The sequence below is a fragment of the Manis javanica genome, chromosome 7, assembly GCF_040802235.1.
Source record: "Manis javanica isolate MJ-LG chromosome 7, MJ_LKY, whole genome shotgun sequence".
Lineage (NCBI taxonomy): Eukaryota > Metazoa > Chordata > Mammalia > Pholidota > Manidae > Manis > Manis javanica.
The window spans coordinates 137,502,160-137,527,471 of record NC_133162.1 but is presented as its reverse complement, the minus strand read 5'-3'; the positions used below and the strand labels follow the sequence as shown (position 1 = coordinate 137,527,471).

The window sequence follows — 25,312 nt, the reverse complement described above, 5'->3', positions numbered from 1 at the left end:
CTCATTTAATCCTCTCTAACTCTGTCCTATAGATAATATCTCCACTCTCAAACAGGGGACACTGGGGAATCTCAGAAATAAAATAATTTGCCCAAGCTAGGAGCTGGGGACCAACAATCCAGAAAAATCTCTGTGTTTCTATAATTGTCCTTAAAACACTTCATCACACTACTTGGTTCTTGCCATTAATAATTTGGGACAGTATTTTCCTTACCTCTAAATGCAGGTTTGTAAACAATCTGTAAATGATAATGAAATATAGTGTCGATTTTGAATGTTTTTGAGCATTTTATTGACATCTTGGTGACTGTAGAGAGTCAATAACAATCTGCTCTTTTTTGCTCTTGTCATAAAATCATTACCTCGTGCACTGTGCCTTGTGCAGGGGGCATAGAGCTGGTCTCCCAGGTCCCCTGTACAGTCGGGGTGCCCTGTCCTGTGCCTGACTGAGGCTCTGGGGGCGGGAGGACACCTCACCTAGTTCAGCTAAGCTCAGATGAACGTGTGTTCCTGGAACTCATGTTAATTGAGGCATAGGAGAGATACCGAGTATGTGACCTGGAATCTCTGAGCCTCGGTTTCCTCATTTTTGAATGGAAGCAAAGGCACCCACTGCATAGGGGTATTGTGTGGGAAAAAATATATACTTATCCTCGGTGTATTTCTGTCTCAAAATAGTTATTCCTTCAACCCCAGTTTCTTACCTACCTTCTGTTCCTCAATTAAACAGTGTACCATGACACCCAAAACACAAGTTAGAGGGAAAGAGCAATAGCTTGACCTTGTTCATTTTTAACTTTCTTACCAAAGGGTGGCTCACCAGTTCCTTATTTGCATAACTAACACAAACAGAACTTGAGCTCTTAACTACCAAGATCTCTAGAACAGAACAAAAGGAGAGGCTACCAACCCTTAACCCTAAAGACGTGCTCTTTCCTAGAGTTAAAAAGTGGTAAGAAACACCCTAGGCTGCTGAAAGCCTGTTGGCAGGGGCCGGAAACAAGCCCTTGGAGGGATTCCGAGTGGGATTCATGAAGCTGCTTTCAAGGCAGTTATAGAGATCGCTGGTCTCTGTGGAAAGGCAGGCGGTGGACACTGGCCGCCAGCCCTGCCCGGGCCGCTGGGGCACTCCTAGCTTCCCCGGGAAGCCCAAGCTCTGAATGTCCACATCTACGGACAGACTTGGGAATGCTGCAGATTCTCCGTGACTTTGGAAGCCGTCCGTGGGTCTTCTGACAGGCATCCCAGCCTTCCACACACCCTCCTGAGATGAGAGGCCCTCTGTCACTGCCTATCTGACGCAATACACCTCAATCGCTTTTGAAAAGATGAGTCTTGGTAAGGAGTCCTTACATTACTCACCTGTTCTCTTTTTTCTGAACTTTATGTTTTGCAGGACAAATGATACTGGCTGGCTTTCCTTCAGAGACCACTTGCCCGTCACTCAGATAGTTATCACTGGTACCAACAGATCAAATTCAGAAGCTGCTTGGAGAATCGGTCCCTTGCGTTGCTATGGTGACCGTGAGTACTAAAGTGAAAGAAGCTTTTTGTCTGCACTGCATAAGCACAAGCTGTTTTTATCCCCTCATCCCTTTTCCCTGCAGAGTCCTCTAGTCTTGAAATCTACCCGCATGCCCAGTGTCTTGCTGCACCCCATTGTGCCACAGTAAACCGTGCTGAATGACGTTTTCATTCGCAGGACACTTCTGGAACGCAGTATCGTTTTCTACAGAAGCCTCTTACCTCCACTTCCCTACCTTCCATGCGGAAATGAGTGTTGATATTTCCTTCTTTTTTAAAACCACGGCTTTATCTGGAGTTTTCCTAGAAAACCTCGGCATTAAAGACTTCATCCGACTTGAAATAAGCTGTAAGTGCCCTCATTTATGAATTTTATGTAACTGGCCAACATTGCACATAATTTCTCTCTGCCATCAACAACTAGTGCCTATTTGGGCTGGCAAATGAATCTCCCTGGACATCTGTGGAATTAGAATGGCAATTTTTGGCTCCGCTAATGCTTTCTGTGTTATTATTTCCCATCAGTATGTAGTTAGCCATTCTGTTTTCAAACTAGCGTATTGCCAAATTCCTGCAGACACTTATTTCAGCCTCCTTTATCTGAGCCGTCAGTATTTTCTATCTGTGACTTTGAGCGTCCACGTCACAGAACTTTTCCATTAAATTTCCATGCATTCTATTCTGTGATGCATTCAATTCATATTTTGGGTCGACTTCTTTATGGAATTTGCTTTGAAAGTCATTTCCTGACTTATTTCTCACTACCAGGGCCATGTAACTACCCAGTTAGAATCCCCATTGTTTGTCCCCAACTTAACCTGAGCAGTGTTGTCTCTAATGAATTTGATGCCAGAATGTGAATCACTTTTAACATCCTATCTCTCTATGCAAGTTATACTAAGGAATAATCATCAAGTTAAATGAAAAATAATAGAAATACACGTGGTGAAACATTCTATTATTGAACTTTTATATGAAATCATGCCAATAAAAAAATGTTAGTACAGAAAAGCAAAGACAGTATAATAAAATACTTTTTAATTACATTAACTGATTTTTTTACAGATGGAGAAACATTACCTATATATTGATTTGTTCAAGTAGCAGTTACAGCATTTTAATTTCTGTTCCTTAGTCTTCACTTCTGCAATTTGTGAATGATTTTATCAAAATTGACTTTCCTCTCATGTTCATGTTCCAAAGAGAGTATAATCAGGTTTGTCAATCTGTTCTTACTAGGATATTATTATTAAGTTTAAATCAGTTTGTTAATTTTAAATTTAAAATAACTTTTCACTTTATGCACCAGGTATATAAATTTTAGGAAAGATTTTAAACATAAGGATGATTTTGGTACAGATTCATAGAAATTCCATTTTACATAAATTATAGAAATTGTAACACTGTCCATGAATATTTTTCAGTATTAATCTGGCTACTTTCAAATGTCCCTGCAATAAAAAACAAACAAACAAAACCCAAATATTTTCAATGGAAAATTCATCATAAATTATTATTCTTTTAGCTAAAACTTCATAGAGTTCCTAAGGTTTAGGAGTACTTGAGCTCTCTTTGGGAGCAATTTGCATCCACAACCCCTGTGGTACTATATATCCATCCATTTCAACAGTAGATTAAACAATGATAGCACAGTAAATTGTAACAGTGAAAAATCAGACTTGAGCTTTTACTCTTCAAAACAAACATGAGCCTGCGTATTCTGGTGTATATGGAGTTCTCTGTATTAACTCCCTCTTCAATAGAATATATATTAAGTGACAAGCAATAAAATGTACTATTTGTAGCTTATAAATACATTATTAAAATTAGTACCAACATCAACATTTGTTAGAATTAGACCAACAAAGATTTTTGTGATGGAGGAATGTTTTATTACTGACATTGTTTAGAATTACTGGTACATGGTCATAATAACAAACAGATCTACTCTGTGTTGCCTTGTTTCCAATTCTCTGTATACACTGTACCCCTTATTTCTTACACACAGGGTGGATGCCCCCATCATCTTGCCCTCATTATATCCATGACCATAAAGCTTCCTGCTCACCATTAGGGATTTAATTTATCTGTGTCTGAATGTTTACTATGGTTTGACTAAGGCGATTGGCCATATTACAATAATGATGTGACTGCGTGAAATACGCTTGAAGCATAAGTAATGTCTTAGCAGGAGAAACTCAGAAATTTGAGAGCTCCGTAAAAAGACCGAAGTGCTGGCTGGGGGACATGGCTGAGGCGTTTGTACCAGTCTCTTGCTCATCACCAAGGGGCTAAGTGTCTCTTTTGCTGCTACAGCACAATACATACAAGGAAGGAGATCCCTTTAACTGGGAGTTTTAAACTTCTTTTACTCCAACCACTTAGAGAATTAATGGGAGGAAGTTCTTGTGGCTTTCGTGTGGATTAAGAGCCCTCATACCTAACTTGGCAGGGCTCTGAAAATGTGGTGCTGAGTACCAACCATTTCCTAACACGGATATAATAAACTCAATGTAAATTTAATAAAAATCAAGCCCCAAGGCCTTTTGATTCATTACAGCAGCCGCAAATGTCATGGCATATTATCACAAGGTAATGAGGGATGATTTAGTATTAATTACATTTCAATGTCCAATTTGTTTGTACTTTCTGGTACAACATTTTGTCCTTCGGTTGTAAAAAAAATGTTTGAAATGCAGGTGGTATTGAATGTGAGGAAAATTTAAAGTCTATTGATAAAATTGATTGATATACACTTTTTCACCAGATCAGAAAACATATGCTTTCAAAATAGGAAGATTTTATGTAAAAAATGTTAAATATAAAGGCTCATATTTTCTAAAGTATTTTATTTTGTTATTATTATTTAAAAGAAAAAAAAAACTTAGAGAGGAGTTCACATTTCATATTAACTGCTACACTTTTCGTATTCCTTTCCTGCAGATGGAATTTTTACCCTGAAGGGTTCATAGTGAGATACCTGTACAAATTAGCTACTTAGAAAGGAAATAGCCTTTAAACAAATGTAGCTCAGGCTAGATTTTACTCCCATCCCCAAGAAGTGTTCCTCTATAATCTTCCAAAATTGATATATCCAAATTGTTGGACAGGGAAAAGGAATTTTCACGAAATTTTCAAACTAGTTTCTTCTGGGTCATTTCCAACTAAGACATTTCAATTTTCTAGCCTTGAGATGAGCCCACGTTCTATGAAAAGCAAGATGTTTCACTATGTCCTCAAGTCATAGCAGATGTGTTTCAAATGAGAGTGAGAAATAAAATAGTCATTCTGACAATTATTTCACAATGGCTGTGACATAGAAGTAGATATTTAGGAGTGGACGACAGGGGACGGAAGGAAATGGCTGTTGAGAGTTAGGATGGCCTTGGAAAGAGTCTATTACTTACAACCCACTGTCGATTCAAATTTCTGTCCCTCTAATTCTAATTATTAGCGAATTCTTCATCCCTTCAGTGCTTATTTGTGCAGAATGGACAGTCAGATGTATTTGGCTGCAATTAAAAGAAAACTTTCAGATTGAGACTGAAGGATGGGAATTCACTCATTATATGGCATGTGACTAAATACAAAATTGGTGCAACACTTCATTTCTGGTTGGATTCAGCAGTTTAATGTTTCTAATTTATTTCTCTCCTTGCTCTGACTCCTGAATATCTACTTCAATCTAACACTAGCTCTCCCTCAAAACAGAGCTGTGTTTTGGCTGGTAAAAAATAATCAGCTCTTTGGCAGCTATCCCAGCAATCGACCAATGCCTCTGGCCATGAAAGTAAAGATTATGGTTTTTATCTGCTAGGGTCCACGCTTACGCCTGGTGAGGAGAGGGGAAGCTTTCCTTAAAGCCTATAGGAGGGGAAAATAATCTTCCATCCAAATTTTTGGCTGAGATACTGTAATAAAATACAGATTAACAAGAATAAAAGAAACAGAAGTTTATTAAGACATAGAACTCATGTATACATGGGAGATACCCAGGTAAAAGTGAATAACTCAAAGAGATGGCATAGAACTCCAGCTTAGATAGCATCTTCAACAAAGAATAATACATTTATGGAGAAGTAATACGAAAAAGGAAAGCAGTTTGGGTTTCCAAAGTCAGAGATAAAGGCTAGTTACCAAGATTCTGTATGTAGATTCCTCTGTGCCATCTCCAGGCCGATACGGTCGAGGTGTCTCCAGGTGATTAACTTCTGCCTTCTTCACAGACAGCGGGAGAAGGACGTCTCTGGAAGTGTATGTCCTGCTGTTAGACAAATAAGGGGAGTGGAGGGGAGGGAAGGGGGCTTTCCTTGTCTCTGCATCTTCTCAATTGCCTTCAGTCAAAATTATCCTCATGCTAAAGTGACATATATTGGGGTAGCATATTCTACTAGCCATATATATATATGTATATATATATGTATAATGAATGTATATGAGATAGAGATTAAGAACAGAATTCTCATTTTCAGTGGTAATCAAGAGTATTACTGAATGTGATGTTAATGTGCAGTATAATCCTCAGATCCTCATAGAATAGTAGACATAATACTAATAATAACATTTATACTAAATTATTGAGTGTTTACTCTGAGTAGACACTGTACTAAATGCTTTACATTCATAATTTCATTTCATTTTCAAACGATCCTATCTACAATCATCAAGGTTTTATACTCTGGGTTTCATTGTCAACTCATAGTCCAATATGCAGATGACAGCATGAGCCCAGGGAGGAAAAGTAATACACCCAGAGTCACACAGCTGGTAAGACTGAGGATGCAGAACTCAAACTGCTTCTCTGTTCCTTAGAGTAACCCCCACCTGCTTTGCAAAACTACCTTAAGAACCAAGAAAGTTAGAACTTAAAATAGAATTATTTCCCTCCATGTTTCAAGGTATAGAACATTCAGGAAGTCCTTGAGATTTTTAAGCAGAAGTATGTGTGCTTTTCCTCTGGAGATGGGAACCACAGCTGACACCAGACCCTTGAAGAGTCCGTGTATCCAAAAAAGCTTAATGATATTTCACTTAGTTCTTACTTCTTATTTGACTGACAAATACATGGGGAGTCAGAGAGGTTAAGTGACTGCACTAAGGCCTTGCAACTTTCTTATTCCATAAATGGTCTTGAGGTGTCTCACATGCTAGATATGGGGTAGGAGTTAGGGACAGAGATGGAGTCAAATTTCAAGGAAGGAAGAACATTATTTGGAGCCTGTCCTTAGAAGGCTTCTTCACATCTTCCAGAAATATGTGGAAGATGCTATGCTGTGGTCATGGCAGTTTCCTCTACCTAAACACCCCTTCTTTGTCAGTCTTCTCAAAAGTGCACCATGAGCTCATTTTCTCCTCCATCTCTGCATTCTCGGTGCCTGTCACAGGGCCTGGCTCATCAAAAGTCCACCGAAAGGCTAAGGTGCCCTCAGCTGTGTCTTGAGTCCTGAAGGAGTAAAGAGTGAGAGAAGATATTTTCCAGACAGTTGGGGGAAGGAAAGGCCAGAGGGTAGATGTACAAGAGCTGATTCTGCCACAGGGTTTGGCTTCCCCATCCAGGGCCCTTGGGTTGCGTCCATCCCTCTAGCAAATGGGAGCTGGCTTATATTTGTCCCACCCACCAAGTCACTAGTCAAACTGGACATAATATCCATTTACTTAACGTTTTTTTTTGGTCAGTTGTTTCGAATCACCTGAAATTATATATTCTAGGTGTAACTGCCCAGAGAGATTACGTACATTTGGGGGATGAAGGTTCTGTTATAAAAAAAGTAGATTAAATGGTGAGCTCCAGAGACACAGCACCTGGGCTGGAGCAACTTAGCAGCTGTCTGACTCACTTCCTCTGTGAAATAGTACCTGTCTCAGAAGATTGTAGTAAGACTTAAGTGACTTGAATCATGAAACATTCTTAGCAGAGTGCTAGCTTGTTTTAAGCGCTCAGTAAACATTGGTTCATTGTTGCATTTCACTGATTCTTCCCCAGTCTTAGGAAGAATGGGTTGAGCAAAGTAGGTCTTTAATAGTGACTTGAATAAAGTTAAATAGTAATAATTTTAAAATATTTTCCAAGGAACCTGTATCTTGGTATAAAACTAAAAATAATTCTAAAGAAAATTGCAAAATTGCATTTAATATGTGCGGCGTAACATTTCAATGAGTGAACCTTTGATCTGATGAGTGCTTCCTGTGTACGAGGCCTGGTGCCAGGTTCTGGGTGTCCAGTAGATGAGGTGTCGTCTAGAGTTACAGACTAGCTGGGCAGACAGACCATAAACAGATCATTGTGCAACAGGGGGATAATGTTTGAGTGCAGACAGGAGACCTAGCATGGAGGTGAGGGTGGCAGGGGGCCGTGGGCACAGTGGGGCAGAAAGCCCTCCACAAAGACGTGCTGTCTGCAGAGAACGTGATATCTACAAGACCAGCCTTGCAGAGAGGCTTTTGGCAAAACCTTTAGCTTCCCTCCCCTCCATTTCTCACCCACCTTTGCCTGTGTTCAAAAGAGAGAAGTAGATTTAGGTTCCAGTCATCCTCACGAAAGTGTTTATTTGATCTCAAGATGTGCAGGGCTGCAAGACGGCATCAGTGACCCGGATAAGAAACAGGAAGTGGCTCAAAGAGCCAACCTAAGTCTTATTTAATCTTTTAATTGCTGAGCTCGATTCATTCTTTGAATTCTGTTTCCGTTAGTGAGTGGGTTTATGATCCAAGGCCAATGTACCTGGGCTGGTGAACCTGCCACCACAGCGACAGTAACACCCACTGCCACTCGTGCGCCGGGCACAGTTCCAAGAACTTCCTCAGGATTAATTCATAAACAACCTGACAAATAGGCACTGTTTTATTTCCATTTCACAAATGAGAAAACTGAGTGGTGGCAAGATAGAAAACTTGCCTTAGGTCATGGTGACCCCAGAGTCTGTGCTTTCACACCCCATTTTTATTTAGGGCCTCTGCCTGATCGTCTCTCCTGTGTCAGGCCTCATGTTTGCTGGAATGTAAGACAATTCAAGCTCTCAGTTACTTGAAATTTCACATCTGAACATCTGAGGGCCTCCTTATACTGAGGATGGCTTTGTGTTGGGGTTTATTTAGGCTGAGTTGGGAGGGGGTGTCCAGGGTGCTGTTTGCCCTCTGGTGTCACTGATAATTCAGACCTGGCAGGTGACAGCTTTGTCAGGGAGATGCATCCTGACTGGGGGCTGAGGGGCGGGGCCGCCACAAGAGCTGAGAGGGAGGGGACGGCCCAGCGTGTGGAGGTCCACGTCCTGAAAGGGGGCTGCCATCTCCTCAGACCCAGTTTCAAGTTCACCTCTTACGTCCTTCAGGTTTGGAAGACTCTTAGCTAATAATGGTAAATACAGGAAGATATACTAAATAGAGGAAAATGGTGAAAAATTCTACTTTTCAAGTTGTATTCTACTTACTATGTGGAACAGGAGCAAATTGTGGATACATCTCTCAATTTTCGTTTTCTCACCCACAAAATGAGAATAAACATGAGGCCTTTCTCCCAGGGTCATTCTGAGGAGTAAAATGAGAGAATCCATGTCAGGGCTCAGTACAGTGATCGGCAGAGTTCCCAGTGCCTACGTGCTGCCACGTGTCTCGGTCTTAACGGCCACATCACCACCACCACCTTCACACCACCACATTCAACATCACCAACACCACCACCACTATCACCACCACCACCTTCACCAAAACCTTCACCATCAACACCACCTTCACCACCATCATCACCACCACCACCTTCACCACCACCACCTTCACTACCACTTACACCACCACTGTCTTCACTACCACCACCACCTTCACCACTACCTACACTACCACCATCTTCACCACCACCACCACCTACACCACCACCACCTTCATCACCACCTTCATTTCAACACCACCACCACCTTCACTACAACCTACGCCACCACTGTCTTCACCACCTTCACCTTCACCACCACCACCACCTTCACCACCACCACCACCTTTATCACCACCTTCATTTCAACACCACCACCACCTTCAACAATACCACCTACACCACTACCACCTTCACCATCACCACCACCACTACCATTATCCCCACTACCACCATCATCTCCACCGTAGGTATTCTTGCCCCTGACTGGCTGACCCTGGGTTATAGGATATGCAGATCCTTTAACAGCAGAAAGACTCATAGCAGTAGCCCAGCATCAGGGTGGGGTGGGGCCTGTGTGAGGCCCAGGCACTGCCCTTGCACTTACATCTCCTCACAAAGCACTTCAACCTGCTGCGTCTCCTTAAGTAAAATAGAATACCAAGGGCACTGGAGCAGCATGAAGGCAGTGTCACATGTGTTAGCGGAACATCACAGAAGAGAACACTGGGCTTGCACAGCATGAGTCTTCTCCCCGCAGGAGCTGAGCTGCCCAGCTAACCCAGTATCTACGTACTTCGAGGAGGGCACATTTGAAGCTAGAATAACCCCCAAGACCCAGAACCTTGGCCCGATGCATGTTGACCAGATGGTCATCAGTGACCCTGGTTCCCACCCTAGTTCCTGCATTCTACAATGGTACCAGCTGGGCCAAGGAAAGAGCCTGGGGCTTGGCATTCGGGAGTTCTCACTGCTGATGGTGATTTCAGCCGCAGGCCTCTGAGCGCAGTGGCTGACTCACAGTGGCGCGCACCCGTCGTCAGGACACGCTTGTGCCCTAAATGCACTGACAACGCCTTCATCTCTACCATCTCCCTTCCTGGTTTCAGCTCCTTCTGAGATCATGTTTGCCATCGATGTGGGGACTGGCCCCGTAGAGCTCGTAGCCCAGTCTCCTGCTCTTCTGAATGACAACCAGTGGCACTACGTCCGGGCCGAGAGGAACCTCAAGGAGACCTCACTGCAGGTGGACAGCCTCCCGAGGGTCTCCAGGGAGACTTCAGATGAAGGCCATTTCCAGTTGCAGCTGAACAGCCAGTTGTTTGTAGGTAGGGGACGTCTGAAGGCATCCTTTGTGCTAAAACCCCCGAGACCACTGGGGGACAGGCTCAAAGAAAATTGGTTCTATTTTAGGTCTGGGAAATGATTCAAATGTGTCATAAAGCATTTATGATTATAAATTTAAGTTTATAATTTCTTCCTGAATTCATTAGCAATAACAATACAAGATTATAAGCCACTCTTTAGCAAATTCTGAGGCGGTCTCAGACCCTTCCTGTATCTTTTTTCCTTGTACATATTAACTTTAGATGTCCAGAGACCCCTATTATTTGTCATTCTTATAAATCAAAATCTACTCTTAGAAAATGGGTACACCAGCTATTCATACCTTAGCAGGTATCAGCTCTAAGTCGCGGGGCCTCCCTCCTGACCCCTGCCCCTGACAATGGAATGAAACACAGCAGGTCAAAGGCATTCAGCCGTAAGTGAAATGGTGGGGAAACGGCCTATTACTTCTTAAACCAGGGGCCTCTGTGATACTCTCTGAAATCAGCACGTAGGTGGTGCCTCCACTGCACCGAAAGCAGCCCAGGTCCCTGAGCAGACAGCGCTCCCCTGCTCATTCCCTCCGTGAGACTCAGAATCAGGCTGTAGACGAGCCGGTTATCAGAAGTGGCTGCCGCTGTTGGTAGTGGGCCTGGGACGTCTCGGCCATCACCACTGAGCTATTTGTCGGTTCATTCATTCATTCATTCATCCATTCCACCTCTTGTCACTGAGCACCTGAACACAGGGTGGGCCCCTTGTTGGACAGGGGACATTGAAAGATGAATTGTGCAGTGACACTACTTTTCAAAGAACTCACAGTTTTGTGAGTGTGTGTGTGTCCATGTGTGTGTCTGTGCGTGAGACAGACAGACAGACAGAGAGGGAAAGAGAGAATTTAGCCACATTAGTCCACGTGAGAAAGGTCAGCCTCATAGCTATAATTCAGAAAGGTTTTTTTTAAAGTAAGCAGGGCAGGGCTTGAAAAGGGTTAAAGTACAAAACAGATCTGTGAATATTAGGACTGTTGTAATATCAGAGCCAAGAGAGCGGCTCTTATTAAAACTTGAAGTTCTGATGCTTGAACAGTGATAAAATAAGTTCCAAGATTTGCCAGTTGACCCAGATTTAATTTCCTTTCCTTATTTGTTTTCACAACACTCACACTCCATAGCTTTACTGGATTAGTGACGGGCCATCAGCAGTCAGTGGGTGCTTCCTACTTGTGTCCTTTAAATTTGGGATTGTGCAACTTCTGACTCAGAAAAGTACCCCCTGGAACCATGCCAGCTAAAGGGAAGAAGTCACAGAATATGTCATATTCTCTCTTTTCAACAGAAATCATATTTCTGTCTTCATCTGTTTTTCTACATGTCTAGCAGAAGCTAAGATATAAATGATCAAAAGCATTTTTATGATTACAAGGCATTTACTTAATTAACAGCTTACACAAGTGACATGATTTACTCTTAAAATATTTTTTTAATTTCTATTGCCGTTTTAATTCTATTTAAACATCATCAAGATTTAATGTCTTTTTTGATGGAATCAATTCAAGTAGTTTGCAATTTTCATAAATCATAATCATGCCAAAGTTTATCTTCAGGCAGCATTTATGAATCTTTCTAGCTGAAAGGTGTGTGTATAAAAATGGAATCTTTTTTATCCTTTCATGCAAATTTCATGTAGCTAGGGCTGAATATGTGGTAAACTTTGTGCAATGAAGAGGGAAAAGAGACAGCTGTATTTCAGGGCAGGTTTCTATCTCCAGACATTTCGGGACACTGATCACAAATGCACTGGGCCGTGAGAGCACGTCAGGGGGCCTGGGGCGGGGCTCACAGGGGCTGCAGGCAAGGTTGACTGTGGCAAGCACACCAGTTTCTACTGTAGCTCCCGCCGTAGGTTCCATCTCAGCTGTTCCTTGCTTGATTGACTTTGTCTTTATGTATGTGAAGAAGAAAAAAAATTGCTATTGCAGGTAATTTTTGCCTGTTGGTTTAAATTTTGTTGTTCAGTGTTCAAAGATATGCCCATTTAGAAATGTCATGCAGCCAAAAAGCTGAACTCCCAATATTTCCACTTTGCATAATCTAATGCCCCCTCCCCCAAATAAAAAACAAAACACACATACACACAAAAAAAAAAACTCAAGAAACTCTGTTTGGCTATAGCAGCTCAAGTGAAAATTTGCATTCCCTGTCATTCAGAAATGTAGAGACACTGGGTATTAATATTTGGTGGTCAGAAAAAGATATCATTGGTATGGACTTCTTTCCTGGGATAGACTGAATGTGGCAGCTGTTACATATTAATTTGCATATGTCCATCTGGACACCTTTAGCCACTGAAAGATCTGTCAATCAAAGCAGTGTCACTCAGCCTGTGATCACTGGCCTGGCTTCTGGGCCCTTGAGTACTTCCTGGGTGTCAGGAATGAGTGGGATTTTATAGGAGAGAATGTGCCTCTCAGCACTGCGCCTGTCACTGGGATGTGACAAGTTGAAGTGTTTATACATGAGTCAGTGCATGCTGGATTCCCAGAATCACCCCTGCACCTTCAGGCCTCCATCCCCAGGCGGGTAAGGGACATGTGCAGCCGTCCATCTCACTGGCCACTTTTCCTTAACAGAGTAGGAGAAACTTCATAACACAGAGCTTCTGAAATGCATGCTGCAAGCTTCATGTTGTCTCCTGTCTGAAATGCTTGGTTTGGCCCCAGCACTTTGCTGTTTGCTACGAATGTGCCAGTCCATAGGAGAATGAGCAAGAGAGATCCAAGAACCAGCACCCATTGCCAGAAGTGAAATGAAGGGATCTGGGTGTGTGTGACCAGGTTAACTGCCAAGAAGCCACGGGACCTTGCTAGGAAAACTGCTAACCTAAGTGACCTCCTGGTCTTATGTGCAGAGTAGTAACTGATCGTGCCTGACTTGAGGATCTCCTGTCTCCAGGTGTATATTAGGAATGACAATCACCCTGAACTACATGCCCATGTGAATGTAACAGCAAGGAAAATGTCTCATTCTCCCCAAATCTGACATCACATCTTTACAAATGTGCTGCAATTACAGAGGGTACATTTTGTAAAGAGGTGGGACCGTGAGTCTCGTTTTCGTGCTACTGTACTTCCTTTTCTCTTCTTTTGTCTTTTGATTTCTGAAGTCCCATAATAGTTAAATAAGACTAATTGCCCTGATTTGTTTGAGAAATTGGAGAGACCTCTCAGTGCTAGAAGGCGAGTTCCATGGGGCTTTGATTTGTGCCCCATACCAAGTACCCAGAGGAGCATCCGGTAGTCACTCAATAGCTGCTCTGCAACGAAGAAAACAGTGCAGGCCACCTGGTTCCTCGTGGATTGCTCTTCCACAGCACCAATGCTCCACAAAATCCCACTGTTACAGCTTAGAAGTGTTTTGAAAGAACATTAGTTCTGTTTGATTTTGAGAGAAGTAAATGATTAAATCATCCCTTTTGCAAAATGGTATCTCTTCTTGAGCAGGTTGAGAATTGAATATATTTACCCCGTCTCAATAGTCCATTTAGTGTTTTCTGCCTCCTAATATTCCAGAAACTTTCTTTTCAAGTCTTTATGGGCTGCCTCTTCTGTTTTAGCTGAAGCTCAGTGCGCCATATACCCGGTCCGCATTGGATTGATAATGAGCAACTGAAGGAAAATGCAGTTTTCTTGTTGTTATTTATTTATTGCTTGCCTTGGCAAAACCTACCATGAATCATACCGTCTTTTTTTAAAGGAAGATGCCATATGGCACCGAATTGTCCTGCAGCCCAGGGACATGGACCACACAGATCCTCAGCGTTAGAGGCAGCCATTCCGGCTCCTCTGGCACTGCCAGTCACCCGAATTTATAACTCAGGAAAGAAATAGAAAATTAGAACAGAACTGTTTATGTACAGCTGGAGTGACAATTATAAAAAGAAATTCAAGCCAGATCTTTTTGGAAAATGAAACAGTGCTCTGTGGGTGCTCAAGGACCCAGTCTGAGGGGTGGGAAGTTGAACCTTTTCCAAGAGCAGGAGGCCCTTGCGCCCATGTGGCCAGGACAAGCGGGATCAACTCCAGGCTGGAAAGCAGAGCGCCCAAGGGGCAGGGCGATGCCCGGAGCTTACCTGAAGCCCGCCGCACCTGCCTCCATTTCCCCAGGGATTCAGGGCAGAGTCACCAGGGGGATTCAGGGAGGAGGTGAGAAAGCTCTGGAGCAGGGGGACGGGGGAGAAGGCATGCGATGAAAATTCTCGGCCGAGGGTGACTGGCAGGTTGGCACTCTGCTCTCGTTTTGTCACCACGTCCCTCTGATCCAGGGGACAGGGATTTGGCTGCAGAGCCTCTTGAGGAGGGATGAGGGGTTGGAGAAGAGGAGAGAAGCGCTACGTTAGTTCAGCTCCCTGCTTCTGAGTCCACATCTCAGGCTAAAGGGTCAGGGGCTGCCTTGGTGTATGGAGGCTTGGGAACCTGTGACAGACGGTGGGATTGCTGCCCAGGGTCCCTCTCCAGACAGACTTGTCGCCCTGCCGCTGGGAGTCTGTGGGAGGCTCTCTGCTCCCCTGGATGGAGCAGAGCCTCACAGCCAAACCCTCCCCAGGGGCCGCATGCAGTGCCAGCAGAACCCAGGGCATGTGGGCCAGCATTTGGGCCCAGCTCGGGTAGTGGTCCTGGTTCCCATGCTTCCATGGGCTGCACAGCCCGAGGTCTAGCCTGCACCCAGCTCACCCTCCTCTCTCGCCCTCTTCCCCCCGTCCCATCTCAGGGTGCATTCCCAAGGCTCCCCTCCAAACCTCCTGCCCCTTTAACTCCATCCTGTAACCTGCTTTCTGGGGAACACAACCTGAGGCCAAATCAAGTGGGCTGTTTCACAACGTACACTCATGCAGACACACACACACACACACACACAAACACACACATTTTAAAATCAAAGTAACTTTCTTAAATGAAATTTCTTCTTCCTCCCTCCCGAGGAAAGGCCGTAGAAGAATGCGTCCTCTTCCCCCGCCTTCTCCTCCAGGACCCTCTGCAAAGTCAGTGGGTTGCTTGGAGTTGGGTCTGCCCTGTTCGGCTCAGCCCCTTCCGGGGGTCCTCCCCCACTAACTGGGATGGGAGCCCCAGCCTGGCAGACCATGTTCCTTGAGGATACAGCCTTTTGCTCATTCAGATGAGCTGTGTGGTTCCGCTGGGGTGTTGTTCCCCAGCCCAGCCCTCCGCCCTTGAGAGGAGACCCATCGTGCTGGATGGTAACCCCCTGATCATGCCTCTCGGGTCCACTGGTTTCCTAGTGGGCACACACAGCCTCAAATATCTTTAATCCAGACGCCCGTTGTAGGTTCTCTTGTGTATTTAGTGTTCAATAAATGTCCAGTCAGTTAATGAAAGTGATCAGATGCAGGGCTCCAAGCGCTGACCCTTCCTTATCAGATAATTCATAGTCCAAGTCATGCCCGTTACCTTTTCTGGGCCTCGGATGTTCCGTCTGCCCTTGGGCTTCATACTCAGGGCCTCCCAAATCAGCTGAAAGTTGACTATGGCCGAGGACGTTTCTCCTCCCAGGTGGAATTTCCTGAGGGGTTATTAGAGTGGAGTTGCAAGCAAAAGGTCCTTTCAAATGGGAGATTGTGTTTCTAGCTTGGTGGGGTAACGAGGCACTCCCTCCCCTAGAAATCTGTGATATTTGACATTCACAAACACAGTCACCTGCTGCAATAGCTCTCGGGGGAGGCATCCCGCCCCACCCTGGACGCTGTCCCTTTGCACAAGTCAGAGGAGCAGCCCCCACGGTGGCGCGTTGGATGCGGGAGGTGCTGCGGCCGCAGCCCCAGAGGCAGAGAGGTTCCCCCACCACAGTTCCAGGCGGCGCACAGCACCCCGGGCTTGCTTCCGAGCTGTCACTCAGCCCCCCGGCCCCGACTCAGGGCAGCGGGCTTCCTTTACGCGGGATGGCATGGCGGAGGGGGCCTGGCAGTGACAGCCTTGCCCAGGCAGGGGAGGGGACCCCACGGCCGCCAGCGCCAGGGCGCGCACGGATACTGGCCGCCCCCGTCCCCGCAGCGCAGTGCCCCCTGTGCGCCCAGTGCCCTCCCCGCCTGGCCCTTCCTCGGCCTGCGGCTGGGACGGAGCCGTGGCAAAGGCCAAACGGCCTCGCAGCCTTCCTGACCGAAGGGCTGTGCTCGGGTAGGACGCCCCCTTCTTTAGGGTAAGGGTCTCCCTGGAGGCTGGGAGCAGGCCCCTCACAGCCCAACCTGCACCATTTTGCTGGACTGGCAACTGCATGCGGGCTGGTGCGGCTCAGGGGGAGGCCGCTGCCCGCTGGCCAAATGGGTGCAGGCCCGGAAGGGCTCACCACGCAGGCCTGGGTAGGAAGCAGCTCGCGCGCTTCCAGGAGTCGGTGCGGACAAGGACCGAGGACCCCATGCGTGCAAGCGTCCGTTCCTTCTCACCGCACCCGGTGGGCTGGAGTCCCCGGCCCCCGAGCTCCCCTCCCCTCCAGAGCCGCTGCACCATGTGTTCCCTCTGCATCCATCATTTTTTGTGCCTTGTGTGCTCGCTCTCATTCTTCACCTCCTTCCTTTTCCCCAATGACACCTCGCTTCCTTCCCCTTCATCCTGAAGGCCCCTCAAGCTCTGTGGGCACCTGGCGTTCCCAGCAGGAAAATGTAGAGGGTAATGTGTCCGGCCTGCTTCAGCTTCATGTTTACGGAGGACTAAATACGTCTATTTTTACCGTTATTATTGTTGTCCCTGTAATGGTGCATATGGAATCAAGAGCTTTCCATCACAGTTTTATACTTTCTAATAATAAGAAACTATTTTAACTGATACGGACAGTCTATATTCAAATATAATCTTCAAAAAGGCAAAATCATGGGTCTCAGGCAAACAGAAAATGAACATGTGTTAAAAATTTTATGTAACTCATTCATTAATGAGGGCGTCTTGTAAGATGTTATGACCAGTCCAGAGAGCATCTGAAAAACTAGGTATATAGAGGCAATTTAACAACAATGAAAATGTAAGGATTCAGTTGTCAGGTTAAACATAAAACTGCTGTTCAACAGGCCATCTTTAGAATTATAAATTATTTTCATCTTAAATGGAAAAATTATCCTTTTATTTTCCTGCTTTGTTTCCAAGTTGTAGGTAATTTTTCTGACAAGAGTTGCTTCTCACATTTGACTATGTGTCCCTAGTCACACTGCAGCCATCAGTTGCATGAAAGCTCAGAATAAGAAAAGCTGCCAAGTGGCTGTGGCATAAATGCATCCCGACGTCGTGAGGGCACTAATAGACTGGACTGTGAGATCTGGCCAGCCCTGGCCCGCCACTGATGTTTCCTTTTAGTGAATTGTAGGCTCTTCTTACAGTTCAGGGTCTCCTGCGTTCATCCGTAAAATCACTCTGGGTCATGTCGACTGTTAGGGAAAATTCTTTAAAGCTTATAATTAGAGGCTTTTACTTTTATCTGATTGTTTCTTTGAATGAGTCTGTGGGTTAGCTGCTGGGGCAATACCTTTGCTCAGCAGGGCCACCCTGAGGAAAACTAATCAGAGTGTCTGTCAGGATCCCAGCACCCAGGAGATGCTGGCACCCCTGCCCACTGGGCAGCGAGCTGGCAAGGCAGCCAGCCCAGAAGGTGGCAGGTCTTCTCCTGATGCCAGAAAGGACCTGAGGGTCAGCTGTATTTCCCACCCAATTGCTCTTGCAGGCGCCACAGTCCCTCCTCCTTAACAGGAGTTTGTCTTTTGCCCTTTAAGACTGTTTGGTCATCACGCAGTTTCGTCCCATCCTCGGGACCTTCGGCGGGAGGGAGCGCCCAGGAAGCACCGTGCTTGGACAGTGGCTTCTGCGCAGGAAGCTCCTGGCTCACACTGACTATCGCTGTCATCACTTCGCCTCTTAAACATCCCAGGAGTGTCATCTGTGTTGTCGGACATTGTGTGTTTGTTGATTCATGAGTAAGAATCACTCTGTATGGCGACACTCATCAGATGCGTACTTTGTCCTTAAGCAAATCACATTTTGAACCAAAGTTTCCACTAGAATTTCCTTCTGGTTAAAGACTCTGCCGGTCGGAGAGGCCAGGCAGAAACAGAAGGTAACGGGTGGTGAGGGTGTCTGTCTTTATCCCTCGTATACATGCCAAGCCTGCTGCCACTTCAGAATTGGAAATCTAGGTGGTAAATATGCCTGTACCTCAGCTGGCTGAAGACTTCAGACAAAGTAGTTCATGTAGAAAACAGTTACTGACTGTTAAATGAGGAGCAATAGGCAAGCAACAGAAAGAAAGAAAAAAAGAGGAAGGGAAGGGGAGGGAAGAAAGGAAGTCACACTGCTCATTGTTGTGCAACAGTGGCCCGAGGTGGCCCATTCGGTGTTTTCCAGGGAAAGGGCCCTACACATAAGTCTGGCTTGCGCGTGGCCAGGAAGGCAGGCAGGCCCACAGGAGAGAAATACGGGCTTTGCACTTGCACTCAAGAAGGGCCCAAAGAACTGAGATGTTCTCTGGAAGCAATGAGCGTGTGTCGAGCTGACGCGTGGAGGTTTTCTGAGATGAACGCTGAATGATGATAGTGACGTTTCTAAGAGTTGATTCGTACTCAGTCCAAGGAAACGTCGTCATCATAAACACACCGGGTGCCCAGGGCCGGCCGAAGAGCTTCATGCAGAACTGCTTCTGGCTGGGCGAGCCGGCTGGTGGTGTGAGTTGTCAGGAAGAGTGATGGGGAGCTCAGAGGATAAGCGCACACGTGCACGTTGCCTGGCGGGAGAAACCATCTGAGGCCAGAGGAGGGAGGCGGAACATCCCTGCCGACGGCGCTGTGTCGTCAGATCGTTTGTTGTAGGGTTTTTAGGGCTCCGAAGGTGTGCACGCTTGGAAGGCCGAGAGATCCCAGCCCGACTCCTCGCTGTGTCTGATCCTCAGCTTTGGAGAAGCGATCTTTCTGGCTCTGCGTCCTCATTGTGCAGCATGAGTGACATGAACGACACCTTTCCCGCTGAGAATTCAATGCAGAATCAGCAAGTTTCGGCATACCGATATATTTTTTTTAAATTAGAGGTACAGTTATGATTTTCAAGCAGCTTGCAGATTAAGTAGAAGCCTCAAAAAACATGACTTCCAGTTGCTCTAAGAATAATGTTTCCTACATTTTTGTTGTTGCTTTTCCAGCCTTATGGTGAACTCTAGACAAGATGCAGACAAGGAAGGAGAAAAGCCATTCTATTAGAGCAGCAGTTGCAAAGTCATCACAGGAAGGCCATGTCCACTGGTTAAGTGGTCCTGGTGGGGGTGTGGCCAAGCACAGCGCACACCTGTCACCCCAGCTGACCCTGGTGCAGCTGAGGCTGAGCTCTGCCAGGCAGGACAGCAGCATGAGCAGTGGGGAGCTGGGGGAAGACAACACGTCACCTAAGTGGGGCACAGGAAGAGCCCAAAGCCAAGGCTGACCCGGGGCTTGGTGGGGCCAGTAGTTCAGGGTGCCCGGGGCACTGAGGTCAGAGCAGAGAGTGTGGGAGGAGGCCAGATCTGTCATGCTCCATCAGCTCTGCTGAGAGAGCTGAGCTCACTGCTCCAGACAAGGGCTCCAGGACATTAAACAGGAAGGACAGAATCAAATGTTCACATTCCGCTGGTTTTCTGATTGCAAAGTGGCGCATGAGGAGAAGTCAGGGTAGAGGATGGTTTACAGGGTTGCTGAGGGCTCCAAGGAGGCCTGAGGGGGTTGCACTTGGACCTCCCCTCTGGGTGTGGAAGGAAGCAGAGATACCCCAGAAAGCATGTGCCCAGGCTGGGCAGGCCGGGGAGAGGGGCTGTGAGCCAGGGGGAGGGAAGGCCATGGCTGCCCTGCTCTGCAGAATTCAAGTTTCCAACAGAGTCATGCCTCCAACTGCAAGTAGCAGGTAGCGTCAGGAAGTGGAGACCAGGTGTGAGTGTGGGCGCCAGGGGCACCTTTTCAGAATTATTCTAGCCTCAGTCACGTGCTACCTCTCCGTAAAGATAAAGGAGCTGGGCCTCTAATTTCTCCTTTGTAAATAAAAAAAAAAACAGCCTGGTGAAAACTGAAATATAATTCATTGTGCAATTTAGTTCATAGTTCATTGTGTCGCGGTGTTTTGTCAGCGTCTGGGATTGAAAGGATCCCCTAGTTTTGGGTCATTCTCACCATACTTTATATGTCTCAGAGCTCAAGGGGTACATCGCTGCCAGAGAAAACGCCCCAGCCACCTTCTGCTCCTTTTCTAAATGTGTTGAGTGTCACCTGTGAGAAAATGTGCAGCGGAGTTTGCATTTTCCACATCTGCTGGAAGAAAAATGCCACTAACAAGATATATGAAGAGTTATTCAAATCTACCACAGGGAAAGACTGAAAAATAAGGGAAAAAATATTTTTAAAAACATTTGACTCCATAAATCCTCCCCTCTTTATTCTACACAGTCTCTGGAAAAGAAATAATGAACCTTACTTTATGATCTGCTTGTATTTGTAATTGATTTATCTTGTGGTTAAAAGGAGATTTACTCACCAAAACTGAGACAGACAAGAGAATATAATTTGGGTTTGACCTCATGGCCTGCTTGGGTATCACTCATCAGAACAGAAAATTCAGTGGTGTTTTAGCATTATTTTAGAATAAGGGACTCAATCGACTCTTTAGGAATGTCCTTTCTCAGTTTTTTGGTGCAGACAGTAACTGTTATACATACATGCACAGGTCCAATGACCTGGTATGATTCAGGGAAGACAGAACACCTCCTGACCCCCTAATATCCACCCTATGCCCTCACCATCCCTGTTTCCAGTTATTTCCTTGTCCACGTTGCTAGGTTGACCGATGCCAGAAATCTTTTGGTCGCCTATTTATTTCTTTAACTTAGACTTAGTTTCCTGTTTAGCATGGAGACTCCTGGTCTCATATAAATCCTTCGGAATTCTCACCTGTGCCCACCTTGCTAGGACTGTATTTTTATCTGGTAGTTTTCTAGACCAGGATTTAATGAAGTTTCAGGCTGATGAGCTAGAAATGGCTGAGGCTAAGAAGGGCCTGAGGAAGGAGATGACAGATGACAAGAGGTCCTGCTCCAGACGTCTTCCAGCACATCTCCTCTCCAGGGGCGCCCTTTGCAGCCTTCAGGACCACAGTGTGTCCCTCAGTTCTTCAGGAATGTGGACCTGAGCCCACACCGTTGGATTTGGAATAGAACTTAAAGGCAGGCTGGACCTGTCTTCTCTGGATCACCCAGCACTCCCAGAACCCAGTAAATAGCTGCAGATGGGATTTGGCTTAATTTCTTGGCTGTCGTTTCTCAGGACACATCATTTTACCAGAGGGCTGACCTGCTGGGGTCCTGGCTTTCTAACAGTTATGGCTTCGAGCCTCCTCTGTTCTTGAATAATTTGCTATGGGCTTTGTGAATCTCTCTGGAAACTTCAAGGTGTGCCCTGGGCAGAAAGTTGGGTTACAGTCCTATTCTGTGTTCCAGAAAGAGAACTTTCCCTTCTAAATAAACATTTGGAGCAATTAATCTGCACAGCTACACTGACAACCTCTGGTCCCAGCCGTTGGGAGGGCTCAGGAGAAGGGACGTGTAGAGCGGTGGTTGAGCACGCACTGTAGTCACAGTCTAAGTGAATCTGTAGCATAAACACACTAAATAGACTCATTCTTATTTTACATCTCGAGTAGCTGAGGCTTGGTGATGTGGTGGCCAATGTGGCTAGTCAGCCAGTGACACGGAGCTTGACTCCCTGCTCTCTGGCCGTGAGGTCCGCCCTCTGCACAGCACACCGCCCTGTGCTCCATGAGCTTTGCAGAACTTGTCGCAGTTTCCTAACTTGGTGCCCCGAATAGCTTGCTTCTGACTTTGCCATGAGGGACAATCTGCATGCGTGTTCCACTACCAAGGAGCCTGTGACAGACTGTGCAAGAGCATATTTTATCTCATTTGCAAGGAACATGGCCATCTGAAGTTTCATTCTTAACCATGTGAAGTTCAGGATTCTGCATGAGCTATATAGTCTTTTACTATTTTTCCAGTAGCAGGATGAAGAGGGGGTTTCCTAGCCTAGAAAGACATACTCTTTCGAGGCTCCTTGAATTCCTAGTTCTTACTGGGAACTTTAATAGAGAAGTTCAATACAGCATGACAACAGGACACTAATTAACTGTTACCAACGTCAACGTTGAACTAAAGGCATCGAACCCTGTGAGACCTGACGTGTATTCCTTGCACTTTTCAGGGGGAACATCATCGAGACAGAAAGGCTTCCTAGGATGCATACGCTCCCTGCACTTGAATGGGCAGAGACTGGACCTGGAGGAGAGGGCAAAGGTCACACCCGGCGTGCGGCCAGGATGCCCAGGCCACTGCAGCAGTTACGGCCACACCTGCCACAACGGGGGCAAGTGCGTGGAGAAGCTCAGTGGGTACTTCTGCGACTGCACCAACTCGCCCTATGAAGGGCCCTTCTGCAAAACAGGTACGGTAGGCGCTGTGGTTTCCGCACGTGCTGTAGTGTGGAGCCTGCAAGCCACAGTCAGGCTGTGCCCTTAGTCCCATGATGCATCACCTCCCTCAGTCTCCTGGGTGAGACGGGCAGAGCTCCTGACCAGGATGACAGACACTCATCACAGTTGTCGGGCATGGCACTGCCGCTGAGCTGGATGGAGGGTAACAGGACACCATCCTAGTGCCAGGAGCCAGCTGCCCACTGGGAGAGTGGACTCATTTCTGTCAGCCAGGCAGTGAGGGTTGATCTTTTATTTCCAGTTCCATGACTCAGTCCACAAGAGCAATCACAGAGTCAAGACTACAGCCCTGGAGGGGCCTGAGAGACACGTAAGCCACCTTAAATCCTTTTTGCTAGGGAGTATGTAGTTAAGTTAGTAACACGTATCATGCATCTAGTAAAATCTGTTCTGCAGGTGACACAGGTGGGGTTGGAAGATTTAAAAGCCCTGCCGAGCGATTCACTCCAGGTCATCAGGGACTGGAATGGAATGGAACAAAGAACCAAAATTCCTGCCCCAGTGTCTTTCCACACCCCTCCTGACCGTATGACTTTGTTGCCTTGACCAAAGCTGACCCTGAGGGTATCTGCCTTGGGCCAGGCATGATGGTCATGGTGTGAATTCTCTAGATAATTTCAGAATGACTCTGTAAACTATAAAATCTCATCATTCAATATAAATACTTAGTGTTTCTCAAATAGAAGGGCAAAGATGAGGTCCACTATCAACCTTTGCAGAACTTTCAAGTTTACTTTGTTGATGTAAAAAAAAAAAAATGTTTGTTGACCAAAAAATGTAAACGGTATTTCAAAAGCAGCACTTAAACTATCAAAATGTTTTCATCACTTTGGAACGCCATTTACATACAAACAATGGCGGCAGTTATACAGAACTCCTCTCAGTCCACTAAAACACATTTCCCAACACCTCTCCTAGATGCTTTGTTTAGTCCACCTTACTGTTGGAACTTTAAAGCACTGGGGAAAAAAGAGCCCCCAAAAAAGTGTTCACCTTGAAGGGCACGTAATCGAAGCTCTTCGTTCATTCATGCTGGTTTCTCCCCCAGTTAGACTGAATCACTTGCTGCTTATTGCAGGAAGCATTGTGCTGCTTGGAAGGAAGCCGCACAAATTCTAGGGCCAGTTGTGTGTTAGTCCCCATGTAGGAGCTCAAAGTCGCCCCACCCCAGCAGGCTCTTAAGATGAGCTAAGACCAGCAAAGCACGACTTGATTTTCACACGGGGAGGTCTGAATAACTTGCCCTGAAAACATTAAATGCCGCCCTTAGTCTGGTCCCACAACCCAGGAGGGGCAAATGCAGAAATAAACCCAACCGGGCCCGTCGCTGAAGGACGCCAGCATTGTTTTGCAGGATCTATACCCAGCTCTTCTGTTTGGGAAAAAAAGAACAGTGGACCTCTGCATTTCTCCAGGGACATGATTCAAACATGTCATAGATCATGTTGTAAGTTTAGCCTAATTTTTCACTGGCCCCTTTCTCTGCACCAACCCCTATGAATCATCTTCTGTCCCTGCCGCCGTGTCCTCTGATTGCTGTGTTGAAGTACCCTCTGTGCCCTCTCCATACTTTTCATTTTGATCTATATGTGACACAGACAAATATGTGCTTAGCCTTTTCAGCTTGCTTCATGATTCACAGTTTCCAAACTTCTCCCTCTGCCTCCGACCCCTAGGACACCGTTCTCTTTGTATTCAGCAGCTACAGAGTTTATAAGATGAACCTGTTAACCAGGTCTTCTGGCCATGCCAGCTGCCGCTGGGAAACGTAGTTTGGGAGCACAGTGGGAGACCTTAGCCACAGGCTGGCCCCGGACAGGCACGCTCTCTGGGGGGGCAGTCTTCCCTGTTAACTTGCGGTGGCACGGGCGCTTGAGGGTGTGCAGGTACCGGAAACATCTGGAGTAGAATTAGGGACATTCGCCCATTACCAGTGCCTGGGCCAGAACCACGGCCCAGCGAGGTGATCCACATTCTTTTGATTACGGTACAAAGGAATAATGATCACCAAATTCGCTACTAATTATTGACTGCATCAAATAACCCCTAACCCCAGTGAAATAGGGAAAATATTAATATCTGCATTTAACATGTGAAAACACTGACATTCACAGAGGCTTAGGGACTTGCTGATAAATGTCAGGCCTGGGGATCCATCCAGCAACTGTCTGGTTCCTTTTTCCCCTTAGGACCCTAATTTAAGTCTGTATAGGAATATAGTGATAGGATTCAAATAGGTATTTTTTGTTGTTTTGTGTGTTTCCTCTTTGTTTTATTATTGA

The 25,312-nt window shown here is 45.9% G+C and overlaps 1 protein-coding gene across 4 annotated transcripts in view; it reads left to right on the top strand.

Annotated features, from left to right (window-relative positions):
* Positions 1-25,312, top strand: part of CNTNAP5 (contactin associated protein family member 5) — a 597,575-nt gene that overhangs the window by 489,430 nt on the left and 82,833 nt on the right. For 3 of the 4 annotated variants that reach the window (XM_073241652.1, XM_073241653.1, XM_036995938.2), the window contains 4 exons: positions 1,397-1,524; positions 1,703-1,873; positions 10,273-10,491; positions 22,742-22,981. In XM_073241652.1, the coding sequence (XP_073097753.1) occupies positions 1,397-1,524; positions 1,703-1,873; positions 10,273-10,491; positions 22,742-22,981 (758 nt within the window). The remainder of the gene's footprint in view (positions 1-1,396; positions 1,525-1,702; positions 1,874-10,272; positions 10,492-22,741; positions 22,982-25,312) is intronic. The other variant, XM_073241654.1, reaches the window with a different exon arrangement.